General features: G+C 53.1%; 2 protein-coding genes across 5 annotated transcripts in view; both read left to right on the forward strand.

The window, feature by feature from the left end:
* The window catches only part of PIWIL1 (piwi like RNA-mediated gene silencing 1), a 31,181-nt gene extending 13,530 nt beyond the window's left edge, over nt 1-17,651 (forward strand). For all 4 annotated transcript variants that reach the window (XM_049620678.1, XM_049620681.1, XM_049620679.1 and 1 more), the window contains exons 11-22: nt 2,300-2,426; nt 2,628-2,745; nt 3,252-3,366; nt 4,424-4,611; nt 4,983-5,055; nt 8,439-8,639; nt 8,749-8,852; nt 9,719-9,789; nt 9,884-10,037; nt 13,241-13,366; nt 15,966-16,113; nt 16,248-17,651. In XM_049620678.1, coding sequence (XP_049476635.1) covers nt 2,300-2,426; nt 2,628-2,745; nt 3,252-3,366; nt 4,424-4,611; nt 4,983-5,055; nt 8,439-8,639; nt 8,749-8,852; nt 9,719-9,789; nt 9,884-10,037; nt 13,241-13,366; nt 15,966-16,113; nt 16,248-16,364 — 1,542 coding nt within the window. In that variant the 3' untranslated portion in view covers nt 16,365-17,651. The remainder of the gene's footprint in view (nt 1-2,299; nt 2,427-2,627; nt 2,746-3,251; nt 3,367-4,423; nt 4,612-4,982; nt 5,056-8,438; nt 8,640-8,748; nt 8,853-9,718; nt 9,790-9,883; nt 10,038-13,240; nt 13,367-15,965; nt 16,114-16,247) is intronic.
* The window catches only part of RAN (RAN, member RAS oncogene family), a 595,260-nt gene that overhangs the window by 250,531 nt on the left and 322,454 nt on the right, over nt 1-22,275 (forward strand). The gene's annotated exons all lie outside the window — the stretch shown is intronic.

The following is a 22,275-nucleotide window of genomic DNA, read 5'->3' on the forward strand; positions in this document are numbered from 1 at the left end:
CTGCCGGAAATGCCTCAGTCCTCCCCCTGCTGAGGGGCTGCCCTCCCTGTGGAGGCCCCTGCTGTCTCTCATTCCGCTGGTCTCTCGGTTTTCATTTCTCCTGCTTCCTGATCCATTTTCATACTCCTACAGATAGGACGTTATTTTCTACCCACAGCACATAAGTGGTTTCCCCTGCTCCCGTGGCCTATTGAAGTGCACTTGGTCTGTATCCAGTGAGCCCCTGAGCGATGCAGCCTTGGCCTGCTTGCCCTTCCTCACCTCTGTCACCCTGGCTGCCTCCTCTAAGCCTGGGGCTCCCCCTGCTTGGAACGCTCTCCATGCCTCATTCGTGTTCTGAGGCCTCAGTCTCCGCTCAGATGATTTCTTCTGGAAGACTTCTGTCACAGCCAGGCCTCATTGGGTGTATCTGCTAGCTATACAGTTAATCACAACGGGGTAAGGGTGAAATGTTGGAAGGATTCCAGGCATTCTTGGGACTTCCCAGTGGAGAGGCAGTTTCAATGATAAGTGATAGCTTGGATGTTCTATAGCAAAGGTCATATTTAAGGAAGCACAGAGAGAGAAGGGCCTTTGAAAGGAAAGATCGTGGTCAGTTTTTAGCTTCTGTTCGGGCCCCGAATATAGAGAGGGGGTCCCAGGGTTCTGCAATAAGGAGCAGAATATAGAGAGGAGGTCCCAGGGTTCTGCAATAAGGAGCCCTCAGTGAGATAGGGACACACCTGCCTCCACTCCCACACCCCCCCGTGGGTGCACCCAGGTAACAGACACGGGAGGCAGAAGGGCGGGGGCTGTGAGCAGGGGTGCGGGGTGCCGGGGGGCTCAGGCAGTTAAGTGTCCGACCCTTGGTCTTGGCTCAGGTCGTGATCTCACAGCTCGTGGGTGGGTTTGAGCCCTGCACTGGGCGCTGCACGGACAGCCCAGAGCCTGCCTGAGATTCTCTGTCTTCCTCTCTCTCTGCCCCTCCCCCACTCGGATGTGCACTCTCTCTAAATAAATTAAAAAAGCACTAAAATCAGTAGTGTAGGTGCACGGAGCAGAGGTTAGATAAGAGCACTGATGTTTTCTGCCCTGAAATAGGAAAATTCGCTTTCTTCCTGAATGGTTGCTGAAGAGTTCGGTACAGGACAAAGTCAAGAACAGACTGGGATTCAAGGTCTTCATTCATGAGGGTGGGTGGCCGGGACCTTGTCATGGGATGGGAACAGGAAGTAGTTCTTACTGTGTTGGTAAGAGATGGGAGCCAACGGAACGGCCGTGCTGATTAAGCTCACGTCCTGTGTGCCAAGTAGAGAGGTGTGGTTCTCTTAAAAAGAGCCCGATGAACTGGGGTGTCAAAAGATGCCAGGAGAGGGTACGAGAGATGCCACGAAGAAGGTCTCTAGGAAACCAGGCCGGAAACTCTGGTGAGGTCATGCAAGGCCAGTCCGTGGTTCTGAGGCTGCAGGGCCGAGCTGGAGGCCCGCAGGCCAGCGCACGCCTCCATTAACCCCTGGAAGTCAGCATTTTTGTCTCTTTTTGTGTTGTAAAAACCTGGCGATTGATGTGGGGAATCTGAAGGCTACTCACTGAGGGCAAGTTCAGCTTCTACCAAGTGTCAACATTTGGTAAAAACTATTCCTAATTAAAAATGTTCTCTGGCATGCCAACCTCTTCCTCCCCCACACTTATCGTTCTAGCAAGACTTGTTTCCCCCACGCTTCTTGCCGTTAACACTAGTAGTTTTGGGGGGATTGTTGTGAGGACCCAGAGGTATGCAGACTACTGTTGGTAGACCAAGAAATCACAAAACGAAGTGAACTGTGACTAAAACTCAGAGTTTAGATAAAGTCAGGGACAGTGAGGCTCTTAAGTTCTTGGAAAGAACGATGAGTGATCACATAAATCACACCTCGTTTTGGTAGGATTAAAAACGCACCTTGTAGGGGGCACCTGGGGGCTCAGTCAGTTAAGCATCTGACCTTGGCTCGGGTCATGATCTCACGGCCTGGGAGTTCGAGCCCCACGTCGGGCTCTGGGCTGACAGCTCAGAGCCTGGAGCCTGCGTCAGATTCTGTGTCTCCCTCTCTCTCTGCCCCTCCCCCGCTCATGCATGTGCGCGCGCGCGCACGCGCTCTCTCTCTCTCAAAAATAAAAAATAAAAACGTAAAAAAAGTGCACCTTGTTAGCCTTCCTTGGAAACTGATACCAGCCTTGCTGTGCGCGTCAGTTGTCAAAACACAGAACAAAAACCCCTTGGTCCTCCGACCTGTTAGCAGAGGTGTTGCCGTGAACGGTGACGGCGTCTTTTCTTGACCAGCAATACAACCAAGAGATCACGGACCTGAAGCAGCCTGTGTTGGTCAGTCAGCCCAAGAGGAGGCGAGGCCCTGGGGGCACCTTGCCGGGGCCCGCGATGCTCATCCCGGAGCTCTGCTATCTCACAGGTACTGCCGCGCCCCGGCTCCCCCAGCTTGCTGCCCCGTTCTCTTCGGGGAGTCCTGAAACCCTCGCCGAGACGCCTGCCCCCTCCCCCTCCACGGGAGCCCTTCCTGCTGCCTGTCCCGTGTCCTCACCACCCTGCACCCCAGACGTTCACCCACTAGACCCTTGTCACTAACCCGCGCCTTCCGACGTCTTGTTTAAAGGTCTGACTGATAAGATGCGCAACGATTTTAACGTGATGAAAGACTTAGCTGTCCATACGAGACTAACTCCGGAACAGAGGCAGCGCGAAGTGGGAAGACTCATTGACTACATTCATAAGTAGGTCCCCCCCACGGCTCTGGAGCGTGGCTTCCAGTTTGTGCTATTTTCTGTGGGCTTGGGGAGCGACAGAGCGCAGTTTGGGTTTCCTTTTTGCGTTTGCGGTCTTCGGGGCGGGCTCTTGGTGTTTCTAGGCGAGGCTGCTGTCGTCAGGGCGTGTCGCGTTCTGTAGCCCGCGGCCTCATTCTTCTGTTAGAAGAAGGTAGTAGAGCAGAAGGTGAACCATTTTGGACAGACGGATGTTCTGTCTTGGTGACGACCTCGAGGGGGTTACTTTGAAGAGGTGGTTCGGGCATCAGAACTTCAGGTGAAAGGCCATCGCGGAGGGACCCAGGGCTGCGGGGAGGGAGCAGCGGCCGGCACCTTGCGTGTTTCCTGGCGCTGCGAGGCTTCCGGTCCCGGGAGACACGGGAACGCGCGCTGTAGGTCGGAGTGGGTCCGTTTGCCTGTGTCTGTTCCTGCCGTTTCCTTCTGTTGAGTGGTACGTAAATATGTTAAATTTACAGAGATGATAACGTTCAGAGGGAGCTTCGAGACTGGGGTTTGAGCTTTGACTCCAACTTACTGTCCTTCTCAGGAAGAATTTTGCAAGCAGAAAAGATTCACCAAGGTGGAAAAACAGTAAGGCGGTTCTTAAAGTTGTCAATCACGTCAGATGCGGGTGTGACTCGTGATAAAGTCCCACGCCAGTCTGCTGCTGTGCCCACTCCTCCCCTCCCCTCCCTTCCCTTCGCCCCTCCCCTCGCTTCACCGCCTCCCAGGAGCAAGGAGGTGCCTGGGGCTGGGTCATCGGTGAGACTTCACTGAAAGCCGGCTTTACTTTCCCTCGTGACACAAGTCGTTGAGCTAAGGTATTGGGTTGGCGTGATGTCTGCCGCCGAAGTGATTTTTTTATCCAGGAAACTTCCAGTCTATTTGGCCTCGTCTTTGCCTGGATGACTTGTTTGTAGAGAAACATGTTAAGTGTTGCGATGCCTTTTATGCTTTATGCTCAGGAAAGGGAAGCAAGCATTCTGAAAACACTCTGGTGTGTAATTGAAACCCACAAGTGCTAGAACTTGAAAAACCCTTTTATAGAAAATGATGCCCTCCCACCTCGTAAATGGTCTGCGAATAACAGCCCGATGAAGTAGTTTCGTATTTTAACAGCGGTTGTTTTTATCACCCCCGTGGAAACGGTAAAAGCATCCGCCCCCACATAAAGGTTGTCGGGAGGTGGGGAGGACGCGCAGAGAGCACTGGGTGGTTTTCCTCTAGGGGGAAAGTAGCACCAGGTCACTGAGCTTCTGGCCTGTGAGCCCTCTGTCTTGCTGTCACACATGGTCACCGCTCGCTTTTGGTACTGACACCTCAGCCAGTTGCTCCCTCTCAGAGCCTTGTTTCTCTTGGGTCTTTATCACGAGGGAAGTACCTCGCGTCCTCGCGGTATCTCAGCAGAGGAAGGCGGGTACGGGAGGCGGCGGGGCGGGAGTGCCTGGTGGGATGGGACCCCATCGTCTGTGGATACCTCCGTGTCCCTTTCTCCTCCACCGAGGCCATTTTGTCTGTCACCACAGTCGAAAGTACAAGAAGTTCTGTAAGGTTCGGGATGGGCCACGAGAAGAATTGTTACAGACTTGTTGGCTTTGTCACCGAGAGCATTCCGTGGAGTTCACAGTGTCTCTGAACTTTCTTCTAGTTTGATTACAATCCACAGTTTGCAGATTGGTCAAAAGAAACCAGAGGTGCGCCGTTAATTAGCGTTAAGCCACTAGATAACTGGCTGTTGATCTATACTCGAAGGAATTACGAAGCCGCCAATTCGTTGATACAGAATCTATTTAAAGTTACACCAGCCATGGGCATACAAATGAAAAAAGCAATAATGTAAGTCTGTCAAGTCATTTCTACTCTTAAAGATTGATGAGTAGTCATTTGGAGGGCGTGGGAACGCAGAAGCGATGAAAGTGTTGGAAACGTTCTAGATGACGGGAGTTTAAAGATCTGCTCCAGTCCCCTGTAACGTGGATGCGGAACTGTATTTGAGTAACAAAGAAGGGGCGGGAGAGCAGGCAGTCTCGTCTCAAATTATCTCTGCTGTTTGTGGTAGAACGACCTTTGCCTGAATGACCACTCTCGGTGGTTTATTTCGTATCTCATACGGAACGTGTCGTATGTTATAATCTATAGGAAACTGTTTATGTTGGCACGTTTTTCGTTGCTTTTTCTGAATGTTGGATACCGGGTTTCCATTCCAGGATTGAAGTGGATGACAGAACTGAAGCTTACCTGAGAGTCCTACAGCAGAAGGTCACATCAGATACCCAGATAGTAAGTAGCGCACAGATACGTAGGTGGGTGTCCTGGAGTGACTGGTTTCAAAAATGGCATTTGTACATCTTAGTGTTAGAGTTTGAAATGTCGTAGTTAGGGTCATAAAGTAGCCACACGACAGAGGTCTCGCCTTCATGAAGTGGCCCTGGTGATGCTGGCGTTGCTGTGCGCAAGGAAGGGCTGGGGGAACAGAGCCATCTCGAATTTATTTGGATTCGAAGGCTTTAACTGTATGGGTCCCACTCCGGGTTCTCTGTTCTATTCCATTGGTTCTATGTGCCTCTTCTTGTGCCAGCGCCATACTGTCTTGACGATGACAGCTTTGTAGTAGAGGCTGGAGTCTGGGATTGTGATGCCTCCCGCTTTGGTTTTCTTCTTCAGTATTACTTTGGCTATTCAGGGTCTTTCGTGGCTCTAAGAAATTCGAGAAGAATGCTGGTGCAATTTGGATTGGGATTGCATTGGATGTGTAGATTACTTGGGGTGGTATTGGCATTTTAACACTATTTCTTTTTCTAGTCCCTGAGCATGGAATGTCTTCTTGTTTCTTTGTGTCTTCTTCAATTTCCTTTATAAGTTTTCTATAGTTTTCAGCACACAGACCTTTTACATCTTTTCGTTAGGTTTACTCCTAGGTATTTTATGGTTCTTGGATCACTGACAAAGCAGGAAAGAGCATCCAGTGGAAAAAAGACCCTCTCTTCAGCAAATGGTTCTGGGAGAACTGGACAGCAACATGCAGAAAAATGACCCTGGACCACTCTCTTACACCATCCACAAAAATAAACTCAAAATGGATGAAAGACCTAAACATGTGACAGGGAGCCATCAAAATCCTACAGTTGGAGAAAGCAGGCAAAAACCTCTTTGACCTGGACCACGGCAACTTCTTACGCAGCATGTCTCCAGAGGCAAAGGAAACAAAAGCAAAAATGAACTATTGGGACCTCATCAAGACTAAAAGCTTCTGCGCTGCAGAGGAAACAGTCAACAAAACTAAAAGGCAACCAACGGAATGGAAAAAGGTATTTGCAAATGACATATCGGATGAAGGGTTAGTCTCCAAAATTGGTAAAGAACTTAACCAAACTCAACACCCGTGAAACAAATAATCCAGTGAAGAAATGGGCAGAAGACATGAACGGACACTTTTCCAAAGAAGACATCCAGATGGCCAACAGACACATGAAAAGATGCTCAGTGTTACTCATCATCAGGGAAATGCAGATCAAAACCACACTGAGATACCAACCCACACTGGTTAGAATGGCCACAGTTAACAACTCAGGAAACAACAGATGCTGGTGAGGATGTGGAGAAACGGGAAACTTCTTGCACTGTTGGTGGGAATGCAAACTGGTGCAGCCGCTCTGGAAAACAGTGTGGAGGTTCCTCAGAAAATTAAAAATAGACCTACCTTATGACCCAGCAATAGCGCTGCTAGGAATGTACCCAAGGGATACGGGAGTGCTGAAGCAGAGGGGCACTTGTACCCCAATGTTTAGAGCAGCACTCTCAACAAGAGCCAAATTATGGAAAGAGCCCAAATGTCCATCAGCTGATGAATGGATAAAGAAATTGTGGTTTATACAGACAATGGAATCCTACTTGGCAATGAGAAAGAATGAGATCTGGCCATTTGCAGCAACATGGGTGGAAATGGAGGGTATTGTGCTAAGTGAGATAAGTCAGTCAGAGAAAGCCCAATATCCATTCATACGTGGATCTTGAGAAACTTAACAGAAGACCATGGGTGAGGGGAGGGGAAAAACTAGTTACAAACAGAGAGGGAAGGAGGCAAACCGTAAGAGACACTTAAACACAGCATAAACTGAGGGTGGGTGGGGGGGGTGGGGGAGAGGGGAAAATGGGGGATGGGCACCGAGGAGGGCACCGGTGGGGAGCACTGGGTGATGTATGGAAGCCATGAACCATGGGAATCTACCCCCAAAACCGAGAGCACCCTGTACACACTGTATATTAGCTAATTTGACAGTAAATTATATTAAGACAAAAGGCTTTGATTGTAGAAAATTTTGTGGGGAAAAGGCACAAAAGTAAAAATCAGTACTTAGTTGGTGAGCATGCGTACAGGTACGGCTAGGGTGGTGGCAGAGACCAGTGTGATGGTAAACAACATATGTATGTTGCTTTAAGCCTAAGAAGTGAATTGGCTTCAACTAATCTCTTCCCTTTTCCAGCCCTTCATCTCCTACTTAAGTGCCGCAGGCAGATTACTATTACGTTGTCGGGAATAACAGAGACACCTAGGAAAGCAAAGTGATTTGGTTGGGGACTAGAGAAAAGAGAAGAATCGGGGACTATAAATTAGGAAAACACAGTGAGTTAAAGATCTGTGTTCAATTCTAGAACGCAAACTCGGATTGGGCAGGGACTGGTTGTTTTATTTCCAGTGTTGCTAAGACACAGTGGACACAGAACAGCGTAAGTTGAAAGTGTAGGGTGTACGGTGTGGTCGTTGGACGTGCGTGTATGTTGCAGAAACGATTATCACGACAGGGTTAAGGCATAACGTGCACAGTGTGATCACTTGATCATCCCAACAGGGCGATTTCTCTCCTCTGTCACCTCACTTACAGTTTTGTTTTTTTGAAGATCTAGTCTGTAGTACCTTTCAGGTGCATAACACAGCCTTGTTACCTGGTCACCTGCACCGTACATCAGATCCCCAGAACTTAATTTATAACTGCAAGTTTGTGCCCTTTGACTAACCTCGTCCCATTTCTGGCCGGGACATATTTAGATTGGGCACTCCATTTTGTCCCCAGAATTGTCCATGGACTTCCTGAGAAATTTCATAGGGTGATCAGGTTCTCAAGCCAGAGCTTTAAAAGTTTCAAAGCCATGGCGCGCCTGGGTGGCTCAGTCAGTTAAATGTCTGACTTCGGCCCAGGTCATGGTCTTGCGGTTCGTGGGTTCAAGCCTCGCGTCGGGCTCTGTGCTGACAGCTCGGAGCCTGGAGCCTGCTTTGGGTTCTATGTCTCCTCCTCCTCTCTCTCTGCCCATCCCCCACCTGTGCTCTCTCTGTCTCTCGAAAATTTTTTGCGCACCTGTAGGTTACCACTAACTTATTTTGCCCTATTCTTTATCCCTAAAGTACTCCAGGCTGGCAATAGAGCGTGTTTAAGTAGGTTCGCAGGTTTTCTTGGCCTTCAATTTTGAGTTGTTTGCTCCACGTGGTTTCTTTCCTCTGTGAGTGTCTGTCACTGGGTTGAAGGGAATGAGACCGTATCAGCTAACGTCACGCCAGTTAGCTCATGGTGGAGATGTGGCGGGTGGGCTTGGTTCTCTCTTCTCTCCCCTGAACTTGATCGTCACTTTCCTAATCCTCTGTGACGAGAACGTTTTTTGGTTTTCAGGTTGTTTGTCTGTTGTCGAGTAATCGGAAAGACAAATACGATGCTATAAAAAAATACTTGTGTACAGATTGCCCTACTCCAAGTCAGTGTGTGGTAGCCCGGACCCTGGGCAAGCAGCAGACAGTCATGGCCATTGCGACCAAGATCGCCCTGCAGATGAACTGCAAGATGGGAGGGGAGCTCTGGAGGGTCGATATGCCCGTAAGTTTGATTGATGTAATTGGTGCTTAAATGTTTTGTTTACCAAAAAGGGACTTTGTAACCACCGCTGGTATTCCGTTTATCTAAAAGCACAGGGTTTTTGTTACAGCTGAAGCTGGCGATGATCGTTGGCATCGATTGTTACCATGACACCACAGCTGGACGGAGGTCAATTGCAGGATTTGTTGCGAGCATCAACGAAGGGATGACCCGGTCAGTGCGGTCAGGTGACGGGCGGTTGGCTGTGGACACCGCAGGAGAGGTGTGCGTGCAGGGCCGACTTCTGGGGGGGTCTGCGAGGTTCTCTTGAACCTATTGACTTCTCTGAATTCGATAATCAAGAAAGTCAGGGAAGTAGAATAACAGCTACCTGGCCATTTGCGACTTTGTCCCCTGGCCCTTAATCTGTACTGGTCGGATCACATTTCCGGCTGTTTTATAGGTGATTTCTGTGGGGGGGTGGGGAGCGGATCTCCTTAAATGCGGCCGTCTCTGAAAAGGTCTCTCATCATTTTTATTGACCGCTGAAACGTACCTTAAAGTTTTTGTGTTGACTTTATTTTGGAAAACCCGTTTCTTCAGTTTACCCAGTCACTTGTGTTGTGATGGAGTGAAACTGCTTTTCAGTGCTTTTCTTAGAACTAAGCATTGCCAAGAATAGGAAAGGATGAAAATTGAGGGAATGTTGATGTGTGAGCTTTAGTAACGGCATATTTCAAGGTATTTTATCTTTTTAAAAGAGTGCAATCTGTAATGAATGTCTCCCGAAGAGCAGAGCGAGAGGGGGGTGTGTGTGAGGGAGGGAGGAGGTGTCTCTGGGTCTCCTGGTTCCAATTTCACTTTCGCCTCAGCAGGGGAATCGTGTTGATCTGTGACGAAAGCAAGCTTGGTCTGTCGCGTTGTAAGTGGCTTGTCATTGCCGTCCAGGGTTTCGCAAAGCACCCGACATGCCAGGGGACCTCTTTAAAGGGGCGAAAGACGAGCTGCCGGGAGGGAGGCGGTGCTGTGAAAGGAACCGCCTGCGGGCAAGGGCGTTCTCACCGCGGTCCGGTCGCGGTTTCTCTCTTCTCTCGCAACAGCTGGTTCTCTCGCTGCGTCTTTCAAGATCGAGGACAAGAGCTGGTGGACGGTCTCAAAGTCTGCCTCCAAGGTCGGTCTCCTGTCGCCTTTTCACCCTGGTCCCTGACGTGGCCCTTCGAGAGGTGACCCCAGGGTTACGTGGCGCGGTGCTGGCTTTCCCGCAGCTGCCCTGAGGGCTTGGAACAGCTGTAACGAGTACATGCCCAGCCGGATCGTCGTGTACCGGGACGGCGTCGGCGACGGCCAGCTCAAAACCCTGGTGAACTACGAGGTGCCGCAGTTCCTGGACTGCCTCAAGTCTGTCGGGAGAGGCTACAAGTAAGCGTGTGTGTCGGAGAGCCTTTTGTGTCCGTGCGGTCGCGGCTCTTCAGCTGCGAGGTCCGTGTGGCGGGATGCCGCGTGAGGGAGCCCTTAACCTCAGGTGTGGGGGGGCGGGTGAGGTCGCGGAAGGGGCGGGAGGCGCTCGGGGAGCCTTCCCCGGGGGCGAGGCTGGAGGTGTGGAGGCCCCCTTCCTTCAGGGAGGATGCGTGAAGACACCTCTGCCAGCGGTCTGCCTTCGGCCTTCTCGCCTGGGGCCGTGGCGCAGGATCTGAGGGTTCCGAGACGTCTGCGGGCATCTGCGGAAGCGGTTACTAGAATAGGTTCCCAACGGTCTTCGTGTGCTCTCTCTCGGTTGCTTTACGCAGCGAATGCTTCTTTGTGAACCCGACTGGCACCGACGTCTTTACTCCGTCCGTGGGGATGGCGTGCGCGTGCGAGGGACACACTGGTCCTCCCCGAGCACCCCGCCTGTGCCCTTGCAGACCGTGCCGGTCTCTGCCTTCCTCCGCTCCCCCGCGGCGGTGAGACCGCGCCGTCTCCACACGGCCCTTTGGAGGAGTTACGTTTTGCTAGTCTGTCGGGTGGCGAGCAAGCTGACGTCCGTCCGGGACCGTTGCGTCAGGGGCTCGCTGGTGCAGAATGACGGCCGGCGGAGTCCGTGTCTGAGGAGCCCCAGAAGTTCCGAGAGGCCTGTTTGTGCGTTCAGCCAGCAGTTGGTACCGTTGCAGAAAGGAGGGCGTCGGAGAGCCCTTGAGTGCACCTGGGCTTGTGGTGGCGCTGGGCACCTGTGGGCTGGGCACCCGGAGCCGCTTGCTTCGCTGGAGTGGAGGCTACTTCTGGGTCAGCCTTTTGTGTCTGTACAGTCACGGCTTTTTAGCTTCTCGGTGTTGATGGCACCCATTTCTTAGAGTGAGTTTATTAGTAAGCTCTCAGAGCAAGTCAGGGAGGTTTTTCAGAGTAAAATGCTAATCAGCATCTTCCGATATTTTGGAAGTGGATGTTAATGTTCTTTTCTGTCTCCTTTAAAAACCTTAATGCTTGCGTTTTCTCACTAAAAGAACGGTATTGGCTTTCGGTCTTCGAAACGTTGTGAGCCTTGCTGGATGTGTTTCTCTGAGTTCAGTGCTCCGTCCGCACGGACAGGGTCGGGGGGGCGGGGTGGGCGGAGGAAGGCGCGGAGAGGCGGCTGCCTGCTGGTCTCCTTTTCAGGTCCCTGCTCTAGCCCCGTTGCCTTTTTCTCACACGGAGGGGAAAGGAAATTTCCGGGAAGTAAGGAGGAGACGTAACGGTGCAAGTTGATCTCACGGCCTCGAGCTGGATGTTGTTTGGGATTTGGGGACACACCCTGTGGCCGTGTGGGGCCTGGGGCTCTGCTGCTGGGAGTCTTTCAAGTCCTGTGGGCTTGGGTCCCAGAAGGAGCAGCAGAAGTTGCTCTCGAAGAGGAGCCTGGAGCCCGAGTGAGGGGAGTCGGTGAACCGGGTCCTGCCCGGGGCGGGGTCATGCCCAGGGTGGCTGCCGGGGTGGGGGGGGGGGGGGGCCTGCCGGCTCCCGCTCCGGGGATGGGCTAGACGGGTGTGGGGGAGGGGACTTCACGCCGAGGCCGCACGAGCCTGACCGGCTGCCACGGGACTGGAGCCACGTTGTGAGTTGTGCCAGGACGTGGTGGCTGCGGGGAGAGGTGACCGAGCGCAGGGTGTCTCAGGAGCAGGGCCAGGTTCCGCCCAGCTTCACCTGCTGCATCTGGGAAATGGGGAGGCGACCAGCCAGGGTCGTCAGAAGGAATAAAGGAGAGTGCTTGACACGGTACCCGATACGCACTCCATAAATGGTGGAGAACTCGTGTGTGAAGTAAATACCCGAGAATCGTTCCTCACTTTGAAGAGATGCGGTGTGGATGTAAATATCCGTAATTACTCTTAGAATCACAGTATTTGTGTTTTGATTGAAATGGTGGTGTTAACTTTATAAAAATGCATAATGGATTAGCTCATTTAGAACATTTGGCAGAAGAACAAATCAGAATGTCACCTCATCCTTACGACTTTGTTTTGTGACATTTGCTGAATCGCTTCCTGTGATGTCAGAGGGCCGGAACCCACCTGCCTTAGCTTCCTGGGACTGGCTTTGTTCTATCCAGAGCCGCAGTAACTGGGCAGCAGGGTGGTGTCTCTGAAAATACCTTCTGTTTATTGAAGTGACATCACCTCCCTGCCCCTTGTCTGTTTGGTTACTGCTACCAGGAAGGAGTGAAGTTAGGTTTACCACGGAACAGAAGTTCCCAGTTCGGGGTCTCTTTGACCATTTGCCCAACAGCGTACTCTGGACCACCTTCCCAAGCCAAACGTTCCAGATCCCACTGCACGTAAAGCCCGTGGCATCCCAAAGTTTGCAATCCAGTGTACTGAGGCTCTTCAGGAGCCAGTGCTCTGGTTGGGAAAAGGGCACAGGGGAAACCGAGGCATCGGTAACCGTCCTGTTTATCAAACGTCCATCCCATGCCAGCAGGGTCCCGAGCGCCTTCCGTGCACCAGTTCACGTATTCCGTGTTTCAAACGCTGGATTTGACGTGGGCCTTGGAGGTGGTAGAGGAGGTGCGAAAGTAGTCGAGCCGCACGTGCTGCCCTTGAAGGGCTGCCCTGCGGGGAGCCAGGGCCAGGTTAGGGGCCAGCACACCTCCTCGGATGCAGAGCCGGACGCTCGGGGAGAGGGACTCCGTCCTGGTGCGGGAAAACCAAGCAGAGAGTCTCACTGGGGGAGACGCAGAGGGCACATTCTCTGCTGCCGTGGGGTGGGCTGAGGGGTGATTGGGCCCCGGGAGGGAGACGGAGACAGGGACCCCTGATTCCTCGTGAACTGGTAATGCTAGGCTGCACTCGGACACTGCTCGCACCAGCCCCCCTAGCAGGGATTTTAGATTCGAGGTCCTATTTTCCACGTAGAAGAGGCTCCGAACTGTGTGCCGAATTTAGTGTTTCAGTGTGGTAGGCAGATGACGTGCTTACCTGTTGATTAGACACCGGGCACGTGCACGCTGTCCCCTCACACCCTGGATCGGTGCCCTGCCCTGGGGGGGGTGGGGTTCTGGTTAGAGCCACATGAGTGGGTTGTTGATTGAGAGCGTGGCTAACTCGGTGTCGTTACATTCATCCGCATCTGCATCATCATCATCATCATCATCATCGTCGTCGTCGTGTTTTAAGCCCAAGACTAACAGTAATTGTGGTGAAAAAACGAGTGAACGCCCGATTTTTTGCTCAGTCTGGAGGAAGGCTTCAAAACCCACTTCCTGGAACAGTTATTGATGTGGAAGTTACCAGACCAGAGTGGTAAGTTGTGTAGTGTTTGCTGAACATTGTTTTCTGCTTTATCCACTTTAACTTGTTTACTTTTATGTTTTTTTTTTAATTCATTTGAGAGCAGCTCACATGTGAGCGAGCAGGGGAGGGGCAGAGAGGGAGGGAGGGAGAGAATCCAAGCAGGCTCCACAGTCAGCACGGAGCCCAACACGGGGCTGGAACTCATGAACCAAAAGGTCAGGACCGGAGCCTAAATCAAGAGTCAGACGCTTAACCGACTGAGCCACCCAGGCGCCTGTTACTTTTTCTTCTGTTTCTTATGAATCCTAAAGTCCCCGATTAGTTTGATCCAATAGTGTTACTAAAGCCCACGATTTATTTGCGTCTGAAATGGTCAACAGGTTTCTGTGCAGTTTTTCTTTGGGGGAAGACGGTTCTTGTCTGTGGCACTAATGATCTAGAGAGGTTAGAACTGCTGCTGTAGATTGCTTTTGTCTTTTCTTTCACATCTGTATCTTCATCCAGATTGTTTTCTCAGTAAAAAATTTTTAGGTCTGTAATGCTTTTAATTACCCAGAGGCCAAAACGTTTCATCTGAAACACAAGCACAGGTAAGAAAAGTGGCTTCTGAGTAAACATTTTTATGCAACCTGGGCTACACTTTGCCGTAGGAAAATAAGCTAGTAAGTAGGACCTGAGGGGCCCGTGGTAATGAGATCAGCGCACAGTGTTCCGCTGTCCAGTGCTGAAGCCCGCTGGCCCCTGGGAAAGCCCTGTGTGCGGCTGGGCGCCCGGCCCGTAGGTCCTGTGGGTAGTGGGAGGTCCTCCCTCGGCCCAGGTTAGCCCCTCCTCGGGAAAGCACGCTGTTGGGACTGTTCTGTTTCATCGTATTGGCGCTTTTTCAAAAGGCCGATCTGGGGCGCCCGGGTGGCTCCGTCAGTTAAGCGGTGACTCTTGGTTTCGGCTCAGGTCATGATCTCACGGCTTGTCAGTTCCAGCCCCACATTGGGCTCTCTCTGTGCTGACAGCGTGGAGCCTGCTTGGGATTCTCCCTCTCCCCCACTTGCTCTGTCTCCCTCAAAAATAAATTTAACCAAATTTAAATTCCAAAGGTAGATTTAACCAGAATCAAGCGCAGGCCTAGGTGCGAAGCTGTTAGTGTGCTGCTCCTGTATAAACCGCGGGCACAGGAGGGTTTCTTCTGCTAACTTTGTGTGGATAAACGATCACACAGGTTTCAGTTCTGTCAAGCGACCGTGAGTGCGTGGCCTTGGATCGTGGCAGTGCTTCCGTAGGATTCTGCTACTGGGGGGGGAGTCAGCTGAGGAAGACGGAATAGCTAAGATGCTAACTTAAGTTCCTTTCCCGCAGGATCCCTTAGCCATTCAGAATGACCCCATGGTACTTCCTAGTAACGGTATTCCTGCTGCGGTAACCAGAGCTCAGGGGGTAACACGGACCCGAAGACAACCGATGTAAACAAATTGGGTAAAATCCAAGTTGAATTAAGAAGTATGAAAACATTTCATTACTTTTTATTAGATGCTGTTGAAAATTTAGCTGATGATGCTGTTGACATACCTGGAGAAGTCCACTTTTAAAAACGTTTGTTTATTTTGAGAGGGAGGACGGGAGGACGGGAGGGAGGGAGAGAATCCCAAGCAGGCTCTGCACTGTCAGCATAGAGCCCGGCCTGGGGCTTGAGCTCACGAACTGTGAGATCACGACCTGAGCTGAAATCGAGAGTCAGATGCTCAACCGACTGAGCCCCCCAGGCGCCCCTGGAGAGGTCCACTTTTAAGGACTAGACCAGAGTCGGTGTCAGCCGCCAGCACTTTGGACGGTGACTTGCCTGTGTTGGGAACTGAGATTTTGACTCCAGCTCTGGTGTGAATTCTCTGTTCTTTGGGGCAGGTTATTTGTCACTGAAACCCTCATTCTTCTAAAACACTACAGTGTTACAGATCAGTCCTGATTTTTATAATTTCTGTAGTTTTCAGTGAACCTAGCAAGTTGCACACGTAATCCACTTCAAGTCTGGTAACAGCCTCTCTGGATTGACGTTTTGTTGTCCGTCTTGTCCCTTTAATGCTGCACTCCTTGGTTTTGCTTTACCGTTTGGGTCCTGAACGAATTGTGCTTATGTCCTTGGACGCTCTAGTCTAAAATTTGTTTTTTATCCTTGACGAGTAACATTAAGTGTATTTTTGTTAAGTAGCACTGGGAACAGCAAGAGGGGGAAAGGTCCTGGGGTGAAAGCAGATTTTGGAAACCGCAGAGCCCGAAGCGAGACCTCCTCCACTCACCCCCACCGTCGCTGCCTCTCCGGGCCCGTGTTACGGCTCCGTCCTCCCCTGAGCTCCCGTGTCCACCGCCGTGGAAGCAGCCCCGTCGGGTGCCGAGGGTCCCGAGGCGTCAGTGACCGAGATCTCAGATACACGCAGTAGTGGCAGCTTGAACATCCTTCGCACATAAGCACTCCGAGATGGTCCGCGAACCGCAGTCTCTGACTTCAGGAGGCCCGCTCTGTCTTGAACGAGGAGGTCACGTCGGTGCGCGGGATCCCTTCGCCGTCCGCTTCGGCTCTCGTTCGCCTCACGTCCGTGTGGTTTTTCTGCTGTCCTTGCAGGTATGACTTTTTTATCGTGAGCCAGGCGGTGAGAAGCGGCAGCGTCTCGCCCACACACTACAATGTCATCTACGACAACAGCGGCCTGAAGCCGGACCACATACAGAGGCTGACGTACAAGCTGTGTCACATCTATTACAACTGGCCGGTAAGTGTGTTCGTTCACTTCGGCGAGACTCGGAAAGCAGTTGCTGGGTTTTTAAAGGCCTTTTATAGTTGACACCGACACGTGTAATGCACACCAGATTTAGAGTAACGGGCCCTGTGTTTCTTCCTCCAAAGGGCGTCATCCGGGTCCCGGCTCCTTGTCAGTACGCCCACAAACTGGCTTTCCTCGTGGGCCAGAGCATTCACAGGGAGCCCAACCTGTCGCTGTCCAACCGCCTGTACTACCTCTGACCTCCACCAGAGGACGACACACAGCGGTTTCTGTGTTGGGAATGTAACGTCGGGCTTTTCTTAAGCTTTTTATTTCTTTTAGCTGTTACCTTTCTAGATGAAACTTGGGGAAGGAATTAGGTCTGGAGTCTTATTTCTAGCATTGCTACTTGACTGGCTTATAGGTAAAAATTCAAATTTTATATTTTCTCTTGTTTGTTTCCTCAGCTACAGTGTGAGGATTTTTGTTTTGGAGAAAAGCTATGGATAAGGTGCTTTGTATTATAAACACACTTTTAGACTATTTGAAAAGTGGGGATTTACTCAAAAGTACTTCCAGGAGTGAGCAAGTCCTTCTTTGTAGGCCTTACGTTAATTATCTTCTTTTTGAAATATTTTCATTTAAGGAAGCTCACTAGAACTGTAAGGTGGGGTTTTATTTGGGTATCTGATCTATTTTAGAGATGAAAGCTGCCATTAAATAACGTGTACAAGGTGTGGGAACTGTATGAGACTCTGTGGAGAAGTAGGCTGATTTTTTATTTCATTTTGGGGCTAGGTGGTATAGGGGTTAAAAGAAGATGGTTGAAAAGTTTTAAATTTCTGTCCAAAGAAACATTTTAAGACTCTTAAGAGGTCAGTAATCTATATTAACATTACGAGTTGTTTTGCAACTGAGACATTATTCTGCTTGTTATAGAATAAAATTGGATTGTTACCCTGTTCAGGAACAGTTTGTTTTTACTGAAAGCATCTGCATTTTCATTCATTTACTGTATTTTTTTTTAAACGGGGAGAGTTCACTCCGTCAAAGGGCTGTGATCCATTTACAGAAGCGAAGGTCCATGAGTTCGAGCCCCGCGTCGGGCTCTGTGCTGACAGCTAAGAGCCTGGAGCCTGTTTCCGATTCTGTGTCTCCCTCTCTCTCTCTGACCTTCCCCATTCATGCTCTGTCTCTCTCTCTCAAAAATAAATGTTAAAAAAAAAAAAACAAAACAAAACCCACCGAAATCCGCATCACTTGAACTTGAGGGTCTACGGCTGCCATCTGTGAGTTTGCAACCCAAGAATGGGAGCCGTAGCTCAGAAGTGCAGACCAAGAAGGGTGGTGTTGAGTTGATAATCGTAGCTGTTCACGTTTACGTATCTGTAGGAATTGCCAGGAAATTCTGCACTTAACGAACGGAACTCACTTCTAAATGTTGCTTGTAAACGTAACGGGTGTGAATGTTAGCGATCGTACATAAACTCGTCTGAGCATGTTATACTTGTCTTTTCAAATAAATGCCTTATTAACATGAACGAAAACCATCTTATTTTCCTTTTAGTTGTAGCTAATAACTACGTAGCTATTGTTAACACTGATCTTGGCTATTAGCCCAGGTTCCTTAACCTGCTTCCTTAACCCTGTGAACATGAGAGGGAAAGGAACAGGGCCTGCCTTGCGAGCGTTCGGAAAGCTGCCGGAGACAAGATGCCGTTGCAGAAGTTGCGTTAGACGCTGTCCCGGTTCAAAGGGGTGTGAGGACGGCTAACCCTGCAGCTGTGACAGATTGGTTTGGGGTATTTATGTGTGGGTTTGTAGTGCTGGCCAGTAGCTGTTAAGTCATTAAAGCGTCATCCATAGCAGCTTTTACATGATCTCAAAGGTTTCAGGTCTTTACCGATTCTTCAGGATTTCAGTCTAGAGAAGTTACAGTGGCCAAGAGACGCTCACCCAAGCCCGAAGACTCTGCCGCCACGGACGGAACATCTGCTCAAATTCGTTCCGGCCAAAAGGGTTCTGGCTTGGCTTGTTCACTCATCCCGGGCAGTGGTTCCCAGATTGAGTGTTAAATGTCACTCATTCGCCTGGTCTGGGTCCGCGCCGCACCTAGGCCCAGAACCTCTGCCAGGTGAACTGTCCTGTAGACACATCCGGGGCTTCGTCTGGGGACTTGGGCCAGTGCCAGGTGAGAAGGCATCTGGAGCCTAGTCGACAAGAGGATATTGGGGGGGGGGGGGTGTCTCTGTTGTCTTGTCTGCTTTCTTCGCTGGTGTTGATGGGCCTCCTGGGGGGACAGAGAGGGCCAGAGGGTCTAGGTTTAGGTGTCCACCTCACCCCCTTGGAAGGGGCACCCTTTCCACAGTAGTGCTGGCAAAAACCCTGGCTGTCTACACCTCTGGGAACCTAAGGGATGCACATCGGGATAGGTTGAGCCCGGCTCCCGTGCCATGTCCAGGAGCGCACGTGTGTGCGATGCCGAAGGGACGGCGCCCACGGGAACGGCAGGGGCTGCGCTGTGCGGTCTGCCCCCCTCTGGTCCGTCTGGGTGGAGTGGGCCAGGTGGGGACCTCGGGACCCTCCGCTTCAACACGTGGCAGAAACACCCGTTCCGAGCATTCCCTACTTGTCTGTCCCAGGCAAGCCCACGACCCACCTCGCTGACACGCTGACCCGCGGTCAACGCTGCGTGTCCCCAGTCTGCACCCTGCCCCTCCTGGAGGGCCCGGTGCCTGCCCCTCTCCACCCCCCACCCCCGCCGGCCCTGCCACTGCTGCCCTGCTTCTCCAGCAGCCTGGGGTTGGCCACGGCCACGTGCAGCCCCCTCCCCTGTCACTGGGGTCCCCGGACTCCCTGCTGCTGCATCTGCTGCCACACCTGCTCCCGCCCACCTGCGCGCCGGACACACCCGCTCCTTCGAGGATGTGCTATCATCGCGCCTCCCCTTGCCCCGCATCAGCGTTTCCTCTGCCTGCCTCCCTCTCCGGGGCCGACAAAGCCGGCCGTGTTTTTTCCATCCTAAAAAGGCCCCCGGGGCCCCCGTGGTCCCTTTAGGTGGGGGAGGGTTGGTAAGGTGTCCTCCTACCTTCATAGCAAACGGCAAAGCCAGCCACTTACTGGGGTAACTCCCCGCGGGGGGGGCCCGGTAGGGAGGTCGCGGCCGGCGGGAGGACAGGAGGGGGGCGGGCGGAGGGAGGGAGTTCGTCCCGGGGACCCCACAGCCCGAGGTTGGCCTCCCGAGCCACCGCAGCAGAGAGGACGGTCACATGAGCCCGCCCGGCTATGCTGGCGGGAGTCCCTCTCGGCGCACCTAGCGGGGTCCTCGTGCGCTTCGGTGCCACGTGGGGGGCTCGCCCTGCCGCTGGCACTTCGAGGCCAGTGACGGCGGCCAGGGTCGTGCAGACCGCACGGCTGTGGGCTCTGCCCTCAGCAACGCAGTGGCCGCTGGTGACGAGCCGGCCCCGCCCCAGCTTTTCTCCACTCCTCACTGCCGAGGGGGCGACTGCCCCGGCCTTCCTGCCGCACAGGGGCCTGTGCGCCCCGCACCCGGCCTCAGACACCCCCGTGCTCAGAGAGCCATGATTCTGGAAGCCCCAGGCACAGGCTCGGTCTCCTTGCACGTTTCATAGCAAGGGGAGGCCGGGTAACAGTGGCTTCCTCCCGGGAGGTGGCCCTGCCTGGGGGGGGTGGGGGGGGTGGTTTTCAAAGTCCGGCGCGAAGCGTGCAAGCAGCCGGGCCGAACGCGGGCCACGGGGACACCAGAGTGGTTCTGCAGGCGAGCAGAGCACTGAACTTCCGGGGCCGGCATCCAGGGGTGCTGCCGAGGCCGTGTTCTGCCCCCCCCCCCCCCCGAGCTAGTTCACCCTCCTTTCTAGCAGAGGTCGAACAGTACAGTCCTCCCAAACTCGGTCTAATCGTTCACATAAGTGCGGCAAGAACAGCGACGGGTCGTCTAGGCTCCCTTAACTCTGCTGGGGCTTCTCCTAAAGAACTTCAGTTAAAAGTTTCTTTAATGGCTTCATTTTGGGGAGCGAGTGAAAAGGGGAGGTGCAGGGAGAGACAGAGGATCTGCAGCGGACCCTGTGCTGAAAGCAGAGAGCCTGGCGCGGGGCTCGAACTCACCCTGAGATCATGACCGGAGCCGAAGTCCGAGGCTTAACCGCCCGAGCCCGAGCCCGAGCCCCCGCCCCCCGGCACGCTTCTCCTAAGGAATTTCAGATGGAGCCTTTAACAGCCGTTCAAGGCCAAGAGCCCCACCAGATGCTCACCCGCCAGCAGACTCGCCTGCAACACCGTCTGCAGCTTGGAGTTCCCTCCCTTCCTGAGGCCCCCAAGACCTGCCGAGGTTCCTGAGCCTGTCGGGCAGCGACCTCCCTCATTCACCTGGTCAGGCTCCCGGGAACCCCGGAAGCAAGGTACCAGGCCAGTGTCTTCCAAGGGCTCTGTCGGGTCCGTAAAGTCAACCCTCGCTCCCTAAAGCCGTGTGGGTGCCTCTGTCTCAACTACACTTTCCAGTCAAAGCCTTGTTGGTAACAGCCGGTGTTTCCAATGACGTCATGTCACAAGAACAGATTGTCCTCAAACTTGTGCGAATAACGAACCGATTTCCTTCTGTTGCCACAAGCCCCAGCCCCGTCCTCCTGGGTATGAACTGACACGGAATTCACCACTCACACCCCCAGGGCCTGTACCTGTTTCACCAGCATTTTCACCCGGGAGAAAGCCTCTTGGATGGCACCCAGCCCCTCGGCTTCCGAACCAAGCCACATACAGGTCTAACACCTGCGCTGGTCGGGGAATAAAAGGCCTCCGGGAACCTAACGAGAGCCTGGAATTCATCTTAGGGACCGGGAAGGTTCATACTGTGTCAGCGACCGCATCCCGCATCACTTTTATCCGGTGAACCGAATGACCCCGCCCTGGGCTCTTGCCGGCACTGAGCTGCCATCCTCCGGACGTCACGCCGTAATGACGCGGCCGCTGGAGACCGAGGGTGACTCTCGGGGTCTGCAACCTGAGTTCACCTGCCCTGGTTAGATCCAGACCCTGCGGAACGTCTACCCCCACGTGTACGCAGGGATGGGGTAACTAAGCACCAGGAAACGGGGGGAAGAAGCCCGCGGATCCGTAGAGACTAACGGGAGCTTGCTAATCTGTCCCCTGTAACCATCGATAAGCCTTCTTTCTCCCCCAGATTTCAAGGGTTTCTTCAGGTAGGTGTGCATCCAGCTCCAATGCCTATCGGAGCTGGTTCAGTCTGTAGCAGGACCAGCAGGACCAGTAGACGCTCGGGTCGCCCCCAGCTGCAGACCCTAGAGGGCAACGTCGTCCCTACCCTGGTCTCCACCCCGAAATTCCTCCATTACCGGACGGGCACTCGGCACACCAGTTTCTGAACCTTCTTACAAGGAAATAAACTCCTTTCCCTGAGGTCGTGCCTTCCACACGCTGGACAAGACCGCATCCGCGTGTTCCGATTTTCTCGCGGGTGCCAGATGCGACATCTTGCCACAGCTGGGAGAGGCCTGGATGGGCTCCTTCCCATCGTCGTCGGCAGGATCCTGTGTTCCCAATTTTCCCACCCGTCCGTCTCGTCTCCCTGCTGCGGGAGTCTCGGCGAAGCCGGTCTCCACCGCGGCTGCCGGAGCAGCAGGTGCGGCCTCCATACCGGCCTCTAAGCGCCGGGCGGGCTGCACGTTTCCAACCAATCACGTTAGCCAAGGGCCGGGGTCCTCTCGAGCAGTGGCTGAGGCCACCCGTGACCCCCCAGACCCACGTAACGTACTAAGGTGCCCCCGGCGTCGCAGCCGGGACGCCCAACCTGCCACCGCCTCGGCCCCTTTGCTCCACCAACGCCACGGACAAGGGGAAGGCCCCCCCTCACCCTGGGCAGCCTCCTCGCCCACCGGCGCCTCTCTGGTTTCCGCCTCCTCAGGAGGTGGAGGAGGGTCCGTGTACCCTCCAGACCGAGAAGACCCTTCACTTCCGAAACGCACGCACGCCAGCCCACCGCTCGCTGTCGTTCGGGGCGACTTACCGCAGCAGACGACCCAGGACACCCCGGCCACGCTCCGTGCAGGACGGCCCGCAGCCCGCAGCTTTTATGGAGCATGGCCGTGAGGGTCTCTGCGGGTTCTCTGCAGGGGCGCCACCTGTATGCCTGGGGGC

This window comes from Panthera uncia (genome assembly GCF_023721935.1).
Source record: "Panthera uncia isolate 11264 chromosome D3 unlocalized genomic scaffold, Puncia_PCG_1.0 HiC_scaffold_9, whole genome shotgun sequence".
In the NCBI taxonomy this organism is placed as follows: Eukaryota; Metazoa; Chordata; class Mammalia; order Carnivora; family Felidae; genus Panthera; species Panthera uncia.